We start from the raw sequence: 19486 nt of genomic DNA, 5'->3' as shown, positions 1-19486 counted from the left end.
GACATCTACACCATGATATCCCTGGTCTTTTCACTACTACAGTCACTCTTATTCACACTTTTCAGAAGTGAGAATTTATATTAATTTCCCATTTTTGTTCCATGTACTCTACCATAGCATGTGATATAAAAATGTTTACTGGACTAAGAATAAAATAAATACAAATTAATAAAAGATAAAAGGCACTTTGATGTTATAAATACCAATGTTTCTCCTTTGTACATAATCGAGGGCAACTTTTTTTCTTGACTTGTTGTAAAGTTTGCATCATACAAAAAGCCGATGACTCATAAAACATTATTTTACTTTTTGGAATAAGCTGCTGACATGTAAAGTATCTTCCTTGTGAACTGGGATTTCTAGAGGGAAACTGCCTATGGGCTATTTATTCTTGGCATAAACAGCAAGACTAGCCAGCCCCGTGGGAAGAAGAAACACCCTATAGGTGACACCCCCTTTGGAAGGTATAAATAGAGATCTGCGGCAACAAACAACCTGCAGTCTGATTCAATATCAAGCTGTGCATCTTGCTTTGGGCTTTGGGTTGGATCTGCAGCTGTCCTCAAAATGAGTTGTAGTATTAAGCAGACACCTGGCTCTCTCAGAGGCAGGACCAGTGGTGGCAGCTGTGTTATTGGTGGCGGTGGTGGTGGTGGAGGAGCACGGATCTCCTCAGTCTCTTCTGGAAGATACACAACTTGCGGGATAGGTGGTAGCCGAGGGTTTTCTGGTAGAAGCTACTGTGGTGGTGTGAATTACGGCGGAGGACTGAGCACTGGCAGTTTGGTTGGTGGAAACTATGGAGGTGGCTTAGGAGCCGCTGTCCTTGGAGGATGCTCAGGCATTGGATTCAGTGGTGGCAGTGCTCGCTTTGGCGGTGGCATTGGAGGTGGCCTTGGAGGTGGCCTTGGTATTGGTCTTGGTGGAGGGGTAGTTGGAGGTGGTTTTGCTGGTGATGGCATTCTTCTTTCTGGTGATGAAAAGGTCACCATGCAGAATCTTAACGACCGCCTGGCTTCTTACCTGGACAAGGTGAGGTGCCTGGAACAAGAAAATGCTGACTTGGAGTGCAGAATCAGGGAGTGGTATGCCAAGCAGGGCCCTTTTTGTGAGCCACGGGACTACAGCTGCTATTATAAAGAAATAGAAGATCTTCAAAATCAGGTAACATCATTTCTCAGCTGCTTTCTCCCTTGTAAGCTTCTCCCACGGTCTTGGTTCACAACTTAATGCAGTGATTGAGAGTAACATTCCATTGTTGTAAAATGCTTTTTGTAAACAGCCATTAAGACAACTGCCTGTAGAAAGCCCTAGAGCTCAAAGGTAAAAACCTTGAGTGTTTGGACTGTTTCCATTGCTTTTATTCATCAGATATATTTGAAGGGCAAAATGTTATCTTCATGGAATACATCTGGATTGGCTCAGTAGTCTTTCTGAATTAGGTTTGTGCCAAGATGTTTGAATAGATATATGCCAAGAAAGCAGCTAAAAGAGAAATAAATGATGGATCGCATTAATTTGCCTGAATTATTATAATTCTGTCATCAGTCTTGCAGAATTCCAGTTAAATGCTATTTCCTTTTTTACAAGTTTACTCTTTCATACAGAATTGGGAAATATAGGACATCTAATTAAAAATAAGAACAAAAGGAGCATTACCATAACACATCTCGAGTATGCAATTTAAAACTAAAAATGATTCCAAAGTGTGTTTGGCAAAAATTCTAGGATGTCAACGCACAAAGAAGAATAAAGTGAAAAGAATCCAGGAAACAGACAGAAAGAGACACATATAATTAAGTCTTGAAACAAAGCTTTTAAACCTCTTATCCATGAAAGTAAGATTTAGATTTAAAAGGTTAGGTGGGTTGTGGCAGGTGCTGGACAACACTAATTATTCCTCTCTGACTGTCCGTATCTGAACCACGTATTTCATCATTTTAATGCCTTCACCGTACTTCACTGAACACTCACCCCTCTGACTGCTGCAATCCTCAACTCCCCCATGCCTGCTACACAATATTAAAAAAAAAAGAGAGAGAAAGAGGTTAGGTCTGGTAGCACCAGTCAATGGGTACACTTGAGCCTGAGGATACAGAGAAGAGACTTCAGGAGTGAATATTCTTTTTTCAGATTGTCTGCGCAACCATAGACAACAACAAGATCATTTTGAACATCGATAACAGCAGGATGACAGCCGACGACTTCCGAGTGAAGTGAGTACCCTTCAGCTGTCCCCCTCCTCTGTCACTGTGCTCCCACTCACAAAGTTGGTGAGAAGGAGCTCTCAGACAGGTCTCCTGTGATCCTCTGGTCAGGACAGGCTGGAGGCTATGCAGAAAAGCTCTTTCATCCATTGCCTCTAGAGTTGCCTTAATTAGTGGCAGTTCCAGGGTGGAAAATTTGGGACAACAAGATGGTTTTGAGCAGAGATTAGAGTTCTTCAGAAGGCAGAAGGGATCTGGAAAAAGGGAGCAAGCATGGGCTCACCTGAGCTGCCATTCTGGCACATCGTGTCTTTCAAAGTGGAAGCTTTTTTTTTCCTTTTGGAGCACAGAAATGCGTGAGTGACACTTCCATCCTGGTGAAAAAGCTCCAGAGAAGGCAGACTGAGGGCAGATTTGACAGAGCAAGCCTCAGACTGCTTTTCTTAGAATCCTGTTAGGCTAGTTAGGAAAATACTGTAAGAAAGATGGATGATCAAATGAAAAAAAAAAAAGAGCAAATGGTGGTGTCAGACACTGACTACTCTTTCTTGCTTTCTTTCTCACTCCCAGGTACGAGACAGAGCTGGCCCTGCGCCAGAGTGTGGAGGCTGACATTAATGGCTTACGCCAAGTCCTGGATCAGCTGACGCTCTGCAGGTCTGACCTGGAGGCACAGCTGGAGTCGCTGCGGGAGGAGCTCTGCTGCCTGAAGAAGAACCACGAGGAGGTAGGGTCCTGCCCTTCTGGTGTCCAAAGTGTTAATTCATGCAGGATCCATCACCCTCCCTCTCCGTGGTCCCTACCCCTGGGGTGCTGGCTGCAGACGGGCAACTGGTTGATGGAGACAATACATGTAAACTAGGAGCTGTGAATGTCCAGCAGAGAGGGCCTCTGCCAGGGGCTCTGCTCTTCCCTACAGGGCAACTTAGCTCCCTCAGTTTTTTTCTTCTTTTTAAAAAATGACATGATCTGGGTGGTGTTTCCAGGAAATGAACTGTCTGAGGAAACAATCGACTGGAGATGTGAGTGTGGAGGTCAATGCCTGCCCTGGCCCAGACCTCAGAAAGATCCTGGAGGAGATGAGGTGCCAGTATGAAACACTGATTGAACGCAATCGCAAAGAAGTTGAGGATTGGTATGAGTGCAAGGTGAGTACATTTACGCAGCCCTGACTTTCCCTAGCTGATATCCAGGCAATGGCTCCACAGTGATTTATTATGTGTTAAAACCAGACAACATACTGTAACAGCATTTAGCATTGGTTTAAATTGACCAAGTGACACAGGGTATACTGCCACTCTGCATTCTTTTTATGGGGTGACGGGAAGTGCTGCATGTTGGTGAGACTTGAGGCAGGAACTCTTTACAATGCAGTAAGTAGTGAGAAGAACTGGACAGCAGTACTATTAGAAGAACAAGAGGAATGACGAGCAGGGTTCACACTCCATTAGGATGACAGAGAGTTCACCCAAACCTTTCTCATTTCATGTTTTTTGCTAGCTTCTCTGCTCTTTCCTTAATCTGTCTTACATCAAACATTCCCTGAACACCTTTATTCTGGATTGGTGATTTTCAGATTGAGGAGGTGAATCGGGAGGTTATTACAAGCGGTCAGGAGGTAGAGACGTGCAATAACCAAGTCACTGAACTGAGACGCCAATTGCAAGCCCTGGAAATTGATCTCCAAGCTCAGCTCAGCCAGGTGAGTGGTGAGCTGGTGTAAAGCTCAGCTGTCTCACAGTTATGCTTTGATGTAAGAATTTGTAGTTAAATGCAGTGTTTCTCATGCCTGTATTTGTATTGTGCCACATGTCACTCCTCAGAGGGACAACCTGGAATCCTCGCTGGCTGAGACAGAGTGTCGTTACAACAATCACCTTGCTGAGCTCCAGAGCCAGATCACATGTGTGGAGCAGCAACTGGCTGATCTACGTGCAGAAATGGAATGCCAGAACCAAGAGTACAAGATCCTGCTGGACGTCAAATGCCGTCTGGAGCAGGAGATCCATACATACCGCTGCCTGCTAGAGGGCGGACAGCAGGACCTTATGTAAGTAGGCTTGAGATGCACCAAAAGACAAAATAAAATACCTGCATCCTGGGTATTTTAACATAACAGCAAAGTGAACAATAGGTGGAGGCTCTGCACAGCTCCTTCACCCTTACTGACCTGTTCAGGCTGCCTGGTAATCAATGGTGATAATCTGCTTCCCTACCTTGTGCCAGCCATTGCCACAAGAAGAAAGGTCACTGCAATATTTTGCCAAAAAGAAAACCAGACTGAGAGCAGCAGAGACAATGAAAAACTGTAGTTCTAGTTTATCTGTCATTTCTTTCACTAAAATGTTATTTTCCTGTCCCCTTAGTCAACAAGGAGGAATTGGTCAGCCTTCGGGTCTAGGAGGAGGAGTTGCAAGAACAAGTGGAATAGGAGGAGGAGGTATCATTAGAACAAGCCACACTTACACTTCATCTGCCCAGATGCCATCCTGTGCAGCTGCGGAGATACAAGGTAAAAACTGCAATACTCTACAAGATTTCCACAGTCTTCTCTATTCTAATGCAGCAAGGACAGGCAGCCACAAAGATCTTTCCCACGTAGCTTACAGGTGCTATTTGAAAGTTTTATTGTGAGGCTACTGGGAAATACATGACGGGAGGGCACAGAGGAGTGGCTACAACAAGTGCTTTCAGGAGCTGTGACTCTGCTAGGAAGCATGAGAACTGCAAAAAGGGAGGAGGGGGAAGGGGGATAGGAAGGAGAATGACAGAGTCAGCAGGCAGGCAAGCCACAGAGAATGTGGAGAAAGGACTGACATGAAATCTGGGACAAAGGAAAGAGTAGGAGAAAGGAGAAAGCAGAGTGCCCAGAAATCAGAAAAAAAAGCACGAATGGGAATACTGGCAGAAAACTACTAGTACTATTTGAAGGGGAGACTTCCAGCCAAACTAAAAAACAAAGAAAGAAATATGGCGACAGTTGGTCCAGGAGAATGAGTGTGAGCAGGGGCATTGTTCTGGCAAGGACCCTGATGCCATTCTCTCATCCAGATTGCTGCTGGTACAAAGTCTGCAGCTTCCGCCATTTGGCATTTTTATGTAAAAAGGCAGACCATGCTCCAGCTAGCTACAAATCCCATCTGCCTGACTGGCAGGCAACAATCAGACCTTTCCAGGAAGGGACAGTATTTATCTGAAATTCTAATTGAATTGGCCTGTGAAATGATCACATGTATAGAATGACAGTGTGGGAAAGAATCTATTTTTGCTATAAACAAAGTAATGTTTCCTTTGATCTTTCCAGTGCCTTGCAGAAGGATTTGTGATTAAGCAGAGAAATAAGAATATCCAACAAGAGAACCCTGAAGCAGAGCCATGGATGAAGAGAGAGAATATTTACTGTATGTCTCTGCAAAGAGCAACAAACGTGCTCTTTTGTATTACTCAGCAATGCTAAGCAATGTGTCAGAGGGATAAGCAGAGCATTGGGCCACATTCTGCTTTATTTTGCTATTTGCTTTTTCCAGTCTGTATTGCTGTGTGTGCCCAACCACCATGACTATTGCTGGAGTTAACCAGTAGTATATGATCACTAATGTACCTGCTGGTGAAAAAAATTCTCTAATAAAACTTTGCTTCTGCCTGATGCAATCAAGAAACCTGTGTCTGGAAACTGCGTTCCTTTAGAAAATCGGGTGCTGATCCATGCACAAGGGTCACCTAAACAGGTCAGGATCATAGTCCACTGGGAACAAAGCTGCTTTGCCAGTGGGAGCCAGAGAACGGCCTTGCTTGCTGACCTTGCAGGTCTTGTCCGCCTCCTCATTGTCAAAGCCTGTAGCATACGTTGCCCGTTCCTGCATGACATCCTCCATGATCTACATAGACAGCCTAATCAGGCAGATGCCTGTGTGCTTGCCACAGAACATTGTGCTATAACACAATTTTAGAAATATTTTGAAAGTCAGCGATGGAACATCTGGAGACAGATTGCCTCGGCCCCAGTCTAGTGCTGACACATTTGGGCTGTGCCCTCTCATACTTCATCATCCAACCTGGGGACTGTGATTAGACTGAAGAGGAAATCTTTGTCTCCACAACTGATTCAATTTCTGCTGACATGGCTTATATTCTGACCTATCCCTTTCGTTTTATAGGAATCTTCCCATTGAGAAAAGGACTGAAGGCAAAAAGGTTTCTTTCTATCTGTTTTCACATAGTGACTGAGTCATTTACTGGTCATCCTTCTATTTCAAAGAGTTTCAACCTGAACATCAGGAACTGTTGAAAGATCATCTTTACATTAAACATAGCTTCTTTGGAGAATTGGAGAGGGCAGGATGGGAGCTGAAAAGGTGCAGCTCAACAGAGAATACAATGGAGAGAAAAGCCAGCTAGGGCCTTTGGATACACAGAGCCAGTATGTCTTAAACTTCACAAGCAAGGCAAAGATCACTCCCTCCTTTGGGCCTTGAACAGCAGCCATGTAGCTGATGCTGAGTCAGTTTGGACTGGCATGGTGGTGTGCATGCGTCCTGACACTGACCTGCCTAGAGAAGCGAGGGCAGCAGTTTGGTAACTGAGGGCCCTGGAGCACTTCTGGTGGGTGCAGCCATGGGAACTGGCCATGGTGAGCTTGCAGAGTCATTCTGGGTTTGGAGAATTTTCAGTTAAAAGCCATTATGACCTGGAGAGTGTTTTGAGGTTTAAATTGTCTGTTGGTCCTGAAAAACAAGCAGTGGCCGGTTTTACACGTCCACTCCACCCTGCAGGTTCACAGCTAAAAGAGCAGCACTGGTTATGGCTGCTGTTACTTCTGGTACACTGCGATGTGGTTGTTATAGAAAGAGTCATATTCACTTATAAGATGACCTGGTAAAGCAAAACTCCTGGTTATTCCTTTGCCATCAAAAGCTGGAGGTTATGGAACAGCCAGCCTCGGGGCGGGGGGGCACTAGAAAAGGGTATAAAGGCAAAAACATTTCAGGACCATATATACAGCATAGTGTGGCACACTTTTTTAGTGTCAGCTCTTTTATATGGACACCAATTTCTCTTTTACTACAGAAACAGACTTAACACAACCTGAAACCTTCCAGGAAAGCAGCATCTCCAAGGCCCATAGGTAGCAAGTGTCTGAAGAATCTCAATCATTAATGTATCAGGGAGCAGGTGAAAGATGCCCTTCTCCTGCTGTAAAAGAACATGGAGAGAAGATGTCTCAGTGGTATTTCTTTTATTTCATCTACCAGACACTAAACCCAATAGTATCTAGGGGCTAGAGCACAATAAGAAAATGCAGCACTGGAACAGCTGCAATAAAGATTCAGAAGAGTGACCATAGGTAGAAGATTTGAAACTAAGACTCTAAATTGAGCCTTCTTTAAAGATCAGTTCCAGCCCTACAGAAAGTCCCAGACTTGATGCCAAAATCCCTCAGTAGACGTGTAAGGCCACTGCTTCACAAGAGATCAAAAGACATACTTATCATGGTTATAATGGGAAATTCCCATTGGTTGGACTCTTTTGTGTATATCCTGGTTGTCCTCAGAGCTCTGGCTGAGAAGTCAGAAAGCAAGTCTTTCCCTTTTGCTTTCCCGTTGTCTTCTCCTGCCTTGTTCAGTGCAAAGACCGACAGTAAGATAACCCACTGGTGCCCTTTCTGGCCTCAATCCTTCCCAACATACCAGTCCTCACACTCTCATTTCTAAAAATATAAAGATACTGTATTGATGCTCTTCCAGTTTTCAGTCTTCTGGAAACTCTAGGCAACCTACAATATATAAAATCTTGCCACTTTTTTCTGGGAGCCCCAGCTGAATCCCACCGGGTCTGGGCTAGTCTCCTCTTGTGAACTGCTACTGACATCTAGCTGCTCCACCTGATTCCCTGTATTCATATCAAAGGCCTTTCCACCCTTCCCACCAGGTCCGGCAGGTGCAAAGCATGCACTTTCACAAAGGAGCTGTCCTAAATTCCTGAGAGGTGAAAGAGACCTAATGACATGGCCAAAAGGACTCTAATGATCCAGACTTTATGAATATGCCTCTGGAAAGCCCCCGGGGTTGTACAGACTCAGCTCCTAAGACACTGTGATGTTGTTTGTGGACCTACAAGTTTGGGATGCATTTGGAAAGCAGCTCATGAGAAGGTAGCTTGTGATAAACAGTTCCCCAGCAGAAAACACCCTGGAAACAACCCATATATTAAAGAGTTGTGAATTATGGAGCTGCAAACCTTGGGCTGGAAACTACATTTCCATGAGATTTCCATATTTCTTTGTGCTAATGAGACAGACCCAGGAAGCTTATGAGTTCAAATAACTGAATGAAAATAGGAGGGAAAGCTTAATTTATTTTTTTAAGGTCTTCAGAACAATTATTAATTTTACCTTAGCGTAACTAGTACACCCATTTCCTGAAGACAAAAAGGAAAAATAGCAAGAAAGAGAGCAAGCGTGTGCCATGCAAGGATCCCGGGCAAAGGTGCCTGGTGAAGACCCACAGCAGAAAGAGATGGGTCTAATGGATAAAGCTACAGGCCCACAGGGGACCAAGGTATGTCAGAAGAGCAGGAGCCATCCTCTCTGCTCTCCGCAATAATTACCGCAATGAGCATGTAGACATCCTCCACTCCCACAAAGGAGTAAGTCATTCCATGTTTCTGCCTGCATTATTCTGATGTGCTAAAATGATAACTGTGGAGCAGAGGAAGGAATGTGCACTCACTCAGAAAAGATGGTTGCTGCAGACAGCTATTGGGAAACTCCTGAAGAATCATACGCAGGACAGGCAAAGCTTCAAGCGATGCAGTATTACATCAGTTTCGGTTCATTCTTACCACCACACCCTGACTCCAATTACATTCTCCAGTCCTAGTAATGAAATCCAGGTACTCCTTCCTATACACAATAGCTTTATTAGAGTTTTTGCCTAATCTGAGCTTTGGTCCTTTGTATTTTGTGACTGAGTGGAGCACAACTTAGAAGGAAGGACGGGCTGACATTCAGGCACTGCAGTCTGATACAGGAGACCTAAGTTCAACTGCAGACTCTGCCAGAGGCATGCTCTTTGTCTTTGAGTAAATCACTTTGAGCAAGTCTCTCCACATGTTTGTCTCCGGCCTGCTGGAGATATCACCAGAATGCTGCTGGGTTTCATTGTACTGGATAAGTAAGATCCAAAGATGCAGAGATAAGGGAAGGCATGTTTTCAACAGAAATAAGGAGAACAAGAGCAGTAACATGATCAGCAAATACATGAATACTGGGACAATTCAGTCCTCCACTAAGTGGGATTATTTACTTGCCAAATAATAGCTATTCCAATCCAGAATCCTGACAGGGAGTGAGGATTTGAGCAAGAGTTTGAGCTCACTTGTTCCCTGGTGAAGTAGGCTTGGAGAATTTCTTACAGTGAACGGTTAGTTTCAGAAAGCTGTGGAACGCCTGTGTCTTGCTCAACAGCCAGTAGAAACAGGTTCTCCCTAGAGAGAAGGCCATTGCTCTTGAGTCTTAGCAAAACATCTCATGAAAATGAGCTTAGCCTGAATTTTGATGTCAGAAGAGTGAAAGGATTCTTACCTTTTAATTTCTCTGCCTAGCTAAGATTTGGAGACATTAGTGATAGAGAAGAACCTCTGGTTTGTACAACGCATCTTCTCCAAGCCAGTGTAGAACTGTATTGGGCAACGATTGCTCTGCTGGCAATCAGCAATTCTGTCTTTATATTTCCTAGGACAGTAGTCCCAAACCTCTTATTAGAATGCAGCACATATTGACAGAGAAATTGCCCACAGGATGTTTCCACTCCCATTCACTGTTTCAAAACACCCACCCTTCCCCAGCAACGATCACTATCCATAATGATGAAAACTGTAGAAATATCTTTCACTGAACAACACGAAATATTTAAAGTACTTTTACCTTACTCTACACTCTCCACATAAAGAAACAAAACCTTTGTGAATTACTGGAGAGTCACAGTCATATATGAAGAACCTTTCATCCATGTCCATTAAGACATCACTCCACGGTTTCACTTGTCTCATAGCAGAGTGTTCTGGAGTTGTCATTTTGCCAATGGAGAGACTTAAAGGTTAATCTCTGTGTCTCTGATCTTTCCACAAAGTTCTTACATCATTCCTCATACATCGTTCGAGAGTCAAACTTCGTATTTATTCTTTCTTCTTCATCTTACATATTCCAACATCAGCACCTTGCATGAAAACTGCTTATTCAACTCAAAATAAAATGAAAATAAATTAATGAGAGATAAAGAGCTCTTTGATGCAATAACCTTTAATGATTTCTTCCTGGTATATAATTTAGGACAGTGTTTTTCCTGGCTTAATGTTGTAAAGTTTGCATCATAAACAAAAAGCTGATGATTCATAAAACATTATTGCTAATGTATTTTTGAAATTAGCAAGAGACATGTAAAGTATCTTCCTTGTCTACCAGGATTCTTGAAAGGAAACTTCCCTTTGAGAAATTATTCTTGGCACCAATGGCTAGAGTAGCCAGCCTTATGGGAAGAAGAAACAGTGGTGACACCCACTGTGGAAGGTATAAATAGAGTTTCGTGGCAACGGACAACTCGCAGTCTGATTTAATATCAAGCTGTGCATCTTGCTTTGGGCTTCTGCTTGCATTTCCAACTGCTGTCGCCATGAGTTGCAACATTAAGGAGACTATTACTGTGTCTAGCAAAGGCAGGAGCAGTGGTGGCAGCTGTATCATTGGTGGTGGTGGTGGAGCACGGATTTCTTCCTATGGGATAGGCAGTGGCAGAGGTTTTTCTGGAAGGAGTTACTGCGGTGGAGTGAATTATGGAGGGGGACTGAGTGTTGGTAGCTTGGCTGGTGGGAGCTATGGAGGTGGCAACTGCTATGGCAATGGCCTTGGTTTTGGCCTTGGAGGTGGTGTGGTTGTTGGTGGTCTTGGTGGCGACTGTTTGCTTTCATCCTGCGATGAGAAGGTCACCATGCAAAATCTCAATGATCGCCTGGCTTCCTATCTGGACAAGGTGAAGTGCTTGGAGAAGGAAAATGCTGAACTGGAATGCAGAATCAGAGAGTGGTATGCTACACAGGGCCTTTCCTGTGAGCCCCGGGACTACAGCTGCTATTACAAAGAAATTGAAGATCTTCAGAATCAGGTAATCCCCTTTTTTCAGTTGTTCCTCCCCTATTTAAAGCTTATTTCTGAATCTGTATTTAGAATCTACTGCAATTGTTAGAGGTAACTTTGGTGCTGCTAAAGGTCTTCACAAACATAAATTTTGGCAAGCTCCCCTGTGACACTGTTGAGTGTGGGTGCATATCAAAGATGCATGCTGCAAGGTGATACAGGTGGGATAATACTGTTAAAAAGGAAAAGGATGCTTTGTTACATTGTGTTTTGACTATACAATTATAAATATGATATCACCAAGTGTGCTCTGAGGAAATGCAGTGGTGTCAGCCCAGTAGGAAAAGCAAAGTAAAGAGAACTATAGAACAAGAGCAAAACATACATATCAAATGCTGTATCAAACAAAGCATTATAAATTCCAGGTGAGAAAAGTGGAGTATTTGAAATTGATTGCCACAGTGGCACAAATAGCTTGATATTATTATGTCCACAATGAAAGCTATGGCTGAACTTAAGGCTTAAAGATACCTTCCAACTGTCTTCCCTGAAGACCCTTAAGCCTGAAGCCCAGAACACACCAGCTTGAATGTCAGTTGAGATTTAATGTCTTAAGGAAGGTTCTTTAGGTTCACTTCTTTGTGAAGCATCTTTGGAACTTGCCTTCAGATCTTGAAACTGGGAAGTCCCTTCTCACAACTCTTTAACTCCCAATCTCTACACAGTTGATCTCTTTTCTTTACTGACTGTGAGTTAAGGAGGCAAAACTACCTCCTGCAACTGCTCTGCTCAAGGAACAAGGTTACTGAAGTAAGAAGGTAACAGAGAAAGGAAATTGTGAAGAGTTACTACCTAACTGCAATCTAGATAGACCTATAGAGTATAACAGCAGAGAGAAGTGAAACATCTCTCATGGTCTGCTCTTTTCCAGATTGTCTGCGCAACCATTGATAACAACAAGATAATTCTGGACATTGATAACAGCAGGATGGCTGCTGATGACTTCCGTGTGAAGTGAGTGCCCCTCTGTGTAGATGAGCCCTGTTGCCTCCTCCCTGCTCCTTTACATCTGATTTGTGGAGTCTCCGTGCACTAATTACAGAGACTTCAGACAAGTCTCAGTAGAACACCGCATTAGGACAGGATGGAGTGATGAAAGGCATTTTGCTCTTGGTCACCAGCCCTCCCTTAATTAGTATTCTCGGGTGAAACATTTGGCAACAGCGTTTGTTGGTGAGGGCTGGGGACCCACATTGCAGGGAGGAGTCCTTAGTGGTATAGTTGGCGCATTTCCATCACAGACCAGTGCAGATTGGGATCAGCAAAACAGAAATGCAGCTGAATAAGTGATATCAAACATACAGTGATCAGGAGCAGGAAAAAAATAGATGAGGAAAGCTTTCACATAACAGACATTAAGTGCAGTGCAGAAATCTAATAAACAGTGCATTCAGCTTAGACAACAAAATACAGTTTAAAGCAGGCAGTTGGGAAAGATTTTGCATAAACTGAGCACAGTTGAGATGTTACCGTTCTGAATTTCTGCTTTCTTGCACAAACCAGGTATGAAACGGAGCTGGCCCTGCGCCAGAGCGTGGAGGCTGACATTAATGGCTTACGCCAAGTCCTGGATCAGCTGACGCTCTGCAGGTCTGACCTGGAGGCACAGCTGGAGTCACTGCGGGAGGAGCTCTGCTGCCTGAAGAAGAACCACGAGGAGGTAGGGTCCTGCCCTTTCCCTAGGAGCACCATGGCCCTGACATAAAACTTCGCCTACACGAATGTGCTCTAAACTTAAAAGTAAAGATCAACCACTTTCATGCCACAGCTTTCCCATCAAACGCTTCTGGGGTTCAGACCTGTCTGCCTCGTGGGTGGTGTGGGAGCTCTGGCAGAGAGGTGGCTGCTGCTCTTGGGGCTGCGCTGGCACTGGGAGTGCCAGGGGGGTGTCTGTGAAAGTTGCTGCTGACTCCAGTGGATAAGAAAAGAAATTACCCAACAGATTTGTTGGGGAAACACTTGCACCATCTCCTAGTGCTTTTTACAGCCGTAGCTGGGAGGCACCCCTCACAGGGAGTGCTGTTCTTAGCCACCAAGCTCTGCTCTTCTATGTTGTCTTTCAAAAGCCAGTATGCATCTGATCTGGGTTATATTTTCAGGAAATGAATTGCCTGAGAAAACAATCAACTGGAGACGTGAGTGTGGAGGTCAATGCCTGCCCTGGACCAGATCTCAGGCAAATCTTGGAGGATCTGAGATGCCAGTATGAAACACTGATAGCGCGCAACCGCAAGGAAGTTGAGGATTGGTATGAGTGCAAGGTAAGCGACACACACCTGCTGCAAAACAAACTGACATGCACATTTCAAGGCAGAGGAGCATTTCAGAAAACAGACGTGGAGACAATGAGCAGGTCTTCCTTTACAGTGAAGCCCGAGATCAGCACTCATTATACGCTGTGTTCCACAGAACACACAGGCCCGCCTGACCAGTTTGTTATGTCCCATCTGGAACAGCAGCATTTGCCGCAAGGCCTTGTGGTGTGTCGTTGGAACTAAGATATTCCACATTTGGATTAAAGAGACTTAATAACCACGAGGCTAATGCAATTTGTAAAAAGAGCAAGCAGCTGAAGCTGGTGGTTAACGCCCAGTGCACAGAGAACTCGCCCTGCTCACTTCTCTTTTTGCTAGCTACTCACTGTATTCTGCTTCTGTAAAAGCAAGTCCAATTTACGCAGATATTCTCTGAAGCTCTTTATTCTGGATTGGTGATTTTCAGATTGAGGAGGTGAATCGGGAAGTTATTACAAGCGGCCAGGAGGTAGAGACGTGCAACAACCAGGTTACTGAACTGAGACGCCAATTGCAAGCCCTGGAAATTGATCTCCAAGCTCAGCTCAGCCAGGTAGGTGGTGAGCTTACTTTCAGCTGTGATGTGGTTACTGCTGGATTTCTTAGCATGAACAGCCAGACCTACCAATCAGCATGATGGTGGTGAATAGCTCTTTCATTTTTGGATTGGAAACCATAAACTCCAGGGTGACATTTAAATGAATGTTGTTTCTTTGGTTGTCTTGTTTATCAGAGAAATAATTTGGAATCCTCTCTGGCTGAGACTGAGTGCCAGTACAACACCCTCCTCGGTGAGCTACAGAACCAGATCACGTGTGTGGAGCAGCAATTGGCTGAGATAAGAGCGGAAATAGAGTGCCAGAACCAAGAATACAAGACCTTACTGGACGTCAAGTGCCGTTTGGAGCAGGAGATTCAGACCTACCGGTGCTTGTTGGAAGGAGGACAGCAGGACCTTATGTATGTAGATCTCTAAATCCACTACAGAATAAATGAAAATATCAAGGATCTCTATTACAGATTGGGAATCTAATATAATCTTTAGTCCATCTTAATGCTTTCTTTGAGATGAAAAAGTTGTCTCATGAGCAACTTTACTGTGATGAACATTCAAATCTGAACTAAATGGCACTCCTTGGGATCTGCAATGCACAGAAATCAAATCTGTTAACTGCTAGTTACAACATTGTAACTACTAGTATTATGTCAGCATTCATAATAACCTCTTTTCTATAGTAAGATGGGCGAGAACTGTCAAAATAAGAATTAATTGCAATGCTCTGCATTGCATTTCCATGCCAAAGGGGAGCACACACACAAAGCAACTCTGAAAGTGAAAAAGAATGCAATGTAAAATACTCTAACCCCTATAAAAGACATAGTTTGAGACTTTGTGTCATGTAGTCAGTCAGCAGTGTCATGTAAAGTTCTAAAACTCCCTATTCCTTTCACCAAATTTATCCCACCAGTCATGGAGGAGGAATCGGAGTAGGAACTGGTGTAGGAGGAGGAGTCATTAGGACAAGTCACACCTATACTACAACTTCATCTTCCCATTGCCAGTCCCAAGTCCCACCCTGCAAGACTGGAGATATACAAGGTAAGAGCCATGTTTTCACAGAAACAGTTTTTTTCAGTTTGTTCCTTTGTAATAAGGCCAGGAGACAACACATGCTCCTAGGACATGTTGTTGGTATCTTCTCAGAGAGTTACTATGCTACAGGTGTGATCTGTTACAATGGATCCAACCGCAGTGCAAAATTGGCTGTGTCACCAAGAAATAGTTTTAAAGAGAGCTCTGACTGAATATGAAGTAGCAGAAAGCAAATGAGAGACAAGAAGGAGCCGTAGAACTAAGAGGAGAAAGCTGGGGAAATGAGGCATAAAGAAAAGGTCTGCAAGCAGAAGTAAAGAAGATGACAGCCAAACAAGGCTTAGCAAGAGAGTCTTGAAGGAGTGAAAAGAAGAGCAAATCTGTAACTTTACAAGTGCAAATTCCCATTAAAACACAATTATTTAGGGAATTTCTGGGGGTTCCTGGGTCGTCTGCCAACTGCTCTCGTTTAACAGAGTGTATTCTTGAAATAAGGGCACTACACAGACAAAATTTTTATTTGAAGGATTTTATCTCTGTTCCAAGCAAATAATGTTGCTACATTTTTTCTCCAGTGACCTGCAGGAGAATTTGTGATTAAGGAGGAATGGGCTAGAAGATGACATACAGAGAAACCCACAGACAAAACAAGAACACTCAATGTTCACTGAACACCTCTATGCAGAGAAAGTAGAAGTAACTCAGCGATGCTTTGCCGTGTATCTAAAGGGGCCTATCTGGGGCCACCTTTTTCTCTGTTCTGCTACTTCTGTTCTGTAATGCTGTAATCTCTAGAAGTTACTTGAGTTAGTCAGGATCACTAATGTACCTGCTGGTGAAAAAATTTCTCTAATAAAACTTTTCTTCTGCCTGATGCAATCAAGAAACCTGTGTCTGGAAACTGAGTTCCTTTAGAAAATCAGGTGCTGCTCTAGCGCAAACCACAAACTCAGGCAGGCTAGCTAGCCTCTGCAATGACCCCACCAGAAAAGCTGGAAACCCACGCACAAGGGTCACCTAAATGGGTCAGGATCATAGTCCACTGGGAACAAAGCTGCTTTGCCAGTGGGAGCCAGAGAACGGCCTTGCTGACCTTGCAGGTCTTGTCCGCCTCCTCATTGTCAAAGCCTGTAGCATACGTTGCCCGTTCCTGCATGACATCCTCTGTGATCTACATGAACAGCCAGTTTAGGCAGATGCATGTGTGCTTCCCACAGAGCATTTTGCTTAAATTCATTGCAGAACAACAAAGAAGGAAGTAAGTGGAGCTGGATCTTGTCAATGAAAGAACAGAGAGATCAGTGACAGAAATTTCCATGAAAAAGCAAGCTCAGGATGGAGTATATCCATGCACAATTACTGACTTAGCAGCCATCCCTGGTGTACACCTCCAGCTGCTCTCCAGATGTGTCAGGAATTAAACTGTGAGATGTGTTGGCTGCTGGGGAGTATGATGTCAGTCATACATGTCTTAACAGATGTGCATTGCGGTCATCTGGGGGGAGGGAGGTGTCTTCTGACCTCACCTGTCTTCTAGACTTCTGTAACGGAAGCACATCTGAGTGAGTCTGTCTCTCTGCAGAGCAAATCCCACCTCTTCTGTGTCAGACATCTGCCTGGGGAGAGGGACTGTGCAATACAAGTGCCTCTTCTCTTGGGTGACTGTGAGCAGATCTCAGAGCAGGTGCTGAGAGGACAGCATCCAAATTTTATCATGAATCTCCTCTTCTCTTGACAGCCAAGGGGTGGTTGGACATCCGTAGCTGTGCAGAGACACCCACAGGATGGAAAAAGCAGATGGCCTGAAAGCCCTCTTTACAGCCTATATAATGTGGCACAAACATTTCTCATACATAAACACATGTAAAATATTTCGGAGTCCTTTGATGAGAAATTAAAAAATATTTGAAGTATAAAAGCAAGTGCATTTCCCCAAATCCCACTCCTGAATATACCACCCACCTGGAGGAATAGCATTTCTGCCTCTGCTCACAGTCAGTTTATGCACTGCAATAAGCAGGGAGACAGGGACGGGGGGCAAAGGGAGGATGGCATTTTGGCTTTGAAGCAGAGAAGCAACAAGGCTGATCCCTGGCGGACAGGGCTGTGAGGAGCAGTGGGGATGTGGGGAAGGCAGCGCTTAGAGAGGCACCGCTGGCTCCCGGTCCTCGCCCGGAGCTGCCGCCACAGCGCTCCCAGGGCGGCCTCTCCTGGCTTTAACCACTGCCTGGAAAAGAAATGCAAGCAGAAACGGCTGACACCAGGTTTCTGGCTGATGTCCACCAGGGGAGGAAGAGGTTAATGCTAGCAGCACACGCACCTTCTCTGGTATCGTGCCAGGTTTGCCATGTTGCTCTTCCCAGACTGTGATTTCTCCCCGGCAGCTGCCACCACTGTACAAACCCTTGTACAAAATACAGTTCTGCGGACGTGCTGCTCGCTCCTCCCAGCTCAGAATTTCACCCAAACAGCATGAACCAAATCCTCCCTGAAGTGAGACGGTTTCTTATCAAAACTAAAATCCTGTGAATTTGGCATCTGAGTTTTCACTTTCTACTGCCATTGGCACTGGCATTTCCCTCTTGCCACCACATTGCCACCACATAAGGAAATCACAACCTGAAGCGCTTGTGAAAATATTTATACTGGGTTGGGTTTTGTTGTTGTTGTTGTTGTTGGGGTTTTTTTGTTGTTGTTGGGGTTTTTTTCCCAGAGGAAAGAGAAATGTTTGCCTGAGAACACAGGGCAAAACTGGTAGTCTATCCAGTTTGTACAAAAACTCAAGCAAAAGTTTTTCATGAGCACTGTATTTGATGCCAGATAAAAACTTAAGAGGAGCTGGAATAATAAATTGTCATTACATGCAGATACTGCTTGTGCTGAAGAACAGAGAAATGGAGAAGTGCCTGGTAAACACCAGCAGACCAGACATCTTTGTAGTTTCCAGATCTCTCCATAAGGTGTCAGCTGTTCTTAACTGGCAGATCCAAACAAAATGCCGACCTGCCAGTCTCCTGCTCCCAAGCGCCAGGTCTGGTACAGTCCTCTCCTATTCTTGCTCCAGCCTACCCAAGGAGGGTAAATAGTGCATTATCGCAATATGTGAGACTGAGATCTGAGTCTCGGCTTAAAGTGGGACTTCCATTTTACTAAGATGCCAGGAGATGCAGATAAGTTTGGCTAATACTATCTGTGGCTAAATGGAAGCTGCTGTTCGACTATACAACAAAAATACAATAATATGTAGTTAAAATAATGTTATATAAAAATGTCATGACGCATACTATACAGTAATTTCAGTACTGTCCAGGGCCACCTGCACTGGACAGTCCTCTAACACACAGGAAGATGCAATTACTGCACTGCAGTGGCATGGGGAAGCATTCCCTCCTGCCACTGCCAGTCCCTGTGCCCACGGTGCCAAATGATACAGACACATTTTGTGTTTCACTACATGGGATATTTGGAGATGCAGGAAGAGACGGACATCATAGGCCCTGCTCCACAGTCTGCAGCCTGCTCTCTAGAGGGCACTCAGCTCTCACCGAGACTGCCGAAGGGTGCCCGGGGAAAGGCATGAGGCAAACCCAGCTCTGATTGCTTGGCTAATTTTCTTCTAACAGAAATACTCAGCTAAACAGATGAAGTAGTGTCTGCGGTATGTGCTGGGGAGATCCTGCTAGCTGAAAACACAGAACAAGCTATCAGCCCTGACATCTTGCTCCAGCTCACTCACCTGTATTCAATGGTCACATTCGTAGTGAGGCTGACATGACCTGATTTTGTGCGTGTGACTATTGCAGGAGACGACGCAGGTTTCCTCCCTGCCTCTTTGAAGACCCCAGCTGCGTTCTCCTGTGTGTAAGTGCACAGAATGGATGCCAGGCTGAAACTCGCTGCACCAATTTGCTAATACCTGTTTATGTTTCGCGAATGGCACTGGAATGTTTTGCATCATGTCATTAGGCAGGAGCACCGTGAAGCCCAGGCTCTCCACAGGGGTTGTAATTGTGTTACAATGGCAGAGATGCAGTTTAGACCCTTTGCTGGCAAAGGTCTTACCAATGAGGTAGCATTAACTGAGACCCCAAAGAGTCAGGTGTGCAAGAGGCTGTTTAGACCCCAAATGGAGGAGTTTCCAACCAAAGGGTTTGTACTCTAAAAGTCTCTTACAGCTCTGACTCACCTATTTACTGTTCCT

At 44.5% G+C, this 19486-nt stretch overlaps 2 protein-coding genes across 2 annotated transcripts; both read left to right on the top strand.

Annotated features, from left to right (window-relative positions):
* Nucleotides 1–567: 567 nt before the first annotated feature.
* Nucleotides 568–5866, top strand: LOC104842924 (keratin, type I cytoskeletal 13-like). The gene is made up of 8 exons (XM_010585582.1): nt 568–1164; nt 2134–2216; nt 2778–2934; nt 3194–3355; nt 3784–3909; nt 4031–4257; nt 4574–4719; nt 5512–5866. The coding sequence occupies exons 1-8, from the start codon at nt 568–570 to the stop codon at nt 5535–5537; spliced, it is 1524 nt and encodes a 507-aa protein (XP_010583884.1). The 3' UTR covers nt 5538–5866.
* Nucleotides 5867–10761: 4895 nt separating this feature from the next.
* LOC104842925 (keratin, type I cytoskeletal 19-like) lies at nt 10762–15910 on the top strand. The gene is made up of 8 exons (XM_010585583.1): nt 10762–11365; nt 12269–12351; nt 12901–13057; nt 13497–13658; nt 14119–14244; nt 14425–14651; nt 15161–15291; nt 15861–15910. The coding sequence occupies exons 1-8, from the start codon at nt 10877–10879 to the stop codon at nt 15884–15886; spliced, it is 1401 nt and encodes a 466-aa protein (XP_010583885.1). The 5' UTR covers nt 10762–10876; the 3' UTR covers nt 15887–15910.
* The last annotated feature ends 3576 nt before the right edge of the window (nt 15911–19486 follow it).

The sequence above is a fragment of the Haliaeetus leucocephalus genome, unplaced genomic scaffold (genome assembly GCF_000737465.1).
Source record: "Haliaeetus leucocephalus isolate CR32 unplaced genomic scaffold, Haliaeetus_leucocephalus-4.0 Scaffold110, whole genome shotgun sequence".
In the NCBI taxonomy this organism is placed as follows: Eukaryota; Metazoa; Chordata; class Aves; order Accipitriformes; family Accipitridae; genus Haliaeetus; species Haliaeetus leucocephalus.
Note: the sequence above shows the minus strand (reverse complement) of the source record. Positions and strands in the feature narration are given on the sequence as shown.